This window comes from Eimeria tenella, genomic scaffold (assembly GCF_000499545.2).
Source record: "Eimeria tenella Houghton genomic scaffold, Eth_scaff125, whole genome shotgun sequence".
In the NCBI taxonomy this organism is placed as follows: Eukaryota; Apicomplexa; class Conoidasida; order Eucoccidiorida; family Eimeriidae; genus Eimeria; species Eimeria tenella.
This window is the reverse complement of record NW_013541493.1, coordinates 30,688-32,442: the sequence shown is the minus strand read 5'-3', so window position 1 is coordinate 32,442 and position 1,755 is coordinate 30,688. Positions and strand designations below refer to the sequence as shown.

General features: G+C 57.9%; 1 protein-coding gene across 1 annotated transcript; it reads right to left on the bottom strand.

The window, feature by feature from the left end:
* Window positions 1–1,087: 1,087 nt before the first annotated feature.
* Window positions 1,088–1,638, bottom strand: ETH_00025470 (uncharacterized protein; the record flags this gene model as incomplete). Its single annotated transcript, XM_013373217.1, has 2 exons — window positions 1,088–1,203; window positions 1,419–1,638. The coding sequence occupies 2 exons, from the start codon at window positions 1,636–1,638 to the stop codon at window positions 1,088–1,090; spliced, it is 336 nt and encodes a 111-aa protein (XP_013228671.1).
* Between the last annotated feature and the right edge of the window lie 117 nt (window positions 1,639–1,755).

The following is a 1,755-nucleotide window of genomic DNA, read 5'->3' as shown; positions in this document are numbered from 1 at the left end:
GCCTTGCTCAGCGCGGCGCCCTCGCTGCTGCTGCTGCTGCTGCTGCTGTGGGCGGGGCTGCTGCAGGGCGCGCCGGGCGGGGGCGCGCCGCCGCAGGAGCTGCAGCTGCAGCAGCCGCTGCTGCAGCAGCCGCTGCTGCAGCAGCTGCTGCTGCTGCTGCTGCTGCAGGGGCCCAGGGGCCCCCCATTCAGCTCAATTGTTAAACCCTCTCCAGCCCCATCATCTCCTCTAACATGAGAGTCATTTGTTAAAGATGGAATCCTCACAATATGTTCCGAGAGGCAGCCCCTCCCGGTGACGCGCATGCACCCCACACTTCCGGGGGCCCCCGGGGGCCCCCCGGGGGCCCCCATTCCCCCCCACGCCCCGAGGGCCCCCGCAAACGCCCCGGGGGCCCCCCAGGGGGCCCCGGCCCCCGGGGGTCCCCCAGCGGGGGGCCCCTGGGGTACTCCTGGGGGGCCCCCCGCGGCAGCGGGGGGCCCCGGGGGGCCCCCCGGGGAGGCCCCGGCCGGGGAGGGGGCCCCGGGGGGCCCCCCAGGGGCCCCCCGGGGGGGCCCCCCCGGGGGGGCCCCCCGGGGCGTGAGGGCAGTGGAGTTTCGGGGACTTGCAGCAGGAGAAAAGAAAGAAGGAAATGCAATTCCACTTTTGAAAAGTTCAATTATGTGTTGAGCAACAACACAGAGGGGCATGGCTTCTGTGGAGTCGAAGACAGAAGACCAGGTGCTGCGGGAATAAAAAAAAAATAATAATAATAATTAATTAATTAATTTATTTATTTATTTGTTAGTTGTTTATTTGTTTGGATCTTTGCGGGGGATTTAATTGGCTGGTTGGCGCAGAAAGAAAAAGGAGGGAAATAGACAGAGAAGAGAAGGGGCAGAAAATGGACAAAAGAAATAAAAGAAATAAAATAAAAAATACATGAAATAAATGAATAAAAAGAAATAATGAAATAAAATAAAAAATAAAAAAATAACGAATTTAGAATACAATTAATCATCTGGTCCGCACCGAACGCATGCACAGGCGCGCAAAAGCCCCTCCGCAAACCCTAAACCCTAAACCCTAAACCCTAAACCCTAAACCCTCACCTCAGCTGGCCAATGGTTCTGCAGTTGGTGAGGCCCCGCAAAACGTCTTCGAAGTAGCTGCCAAGAAAAGGCCGCAAGTCTTGCAGCCTCGACACGTAGCGCCCCTTGCGCTCTTCAAACAAACACAAACCCTAAACCCTAAACCCTAAACCCTAAACCCTAAACCCTAAACCCTAAACCCTAAACCCTAAGCCCTAAACCCTGAAGTCTGAGCTGGAGCTCAAAATCCTACGCACTAGTCCCTGAGCCTCCCGCTGCCTCAAACGTTGTTCCCTAGCGCCGACCCCCAAAACCCTAAACCCTAAACCCTAAACCCTAGAGGCTGACCGAGGAACTCGCGCTGCACAATGAGCCTGCCCTCTTCCCTCTGCATGAGGATTTCCTGGTTCTCCTCAGTCACTCTTTGGACTTCCTTTTCGAGAGCAGCAATTTTCAATTTGTGTTTTGTTGTTTCTGCTGCTCTCAGTTTAAACTCTTCTTCTAATCTTCGACAAGCTTCTTCTCTTTGCTGCAGCCGCCGCCGCTGCTGCTCCAGCTCTTTCCGCATTTGCTTCTGCCAGCTGGGGCCCTCCCCCTCGTTTTCGGGGCCCCCGGGGGGCCCCCCGAGGGGCCCGGGGGGCCCCCCAAGCAGGGGCCCCCCGAGGGGGCCCCCCAGGGGGCCCCC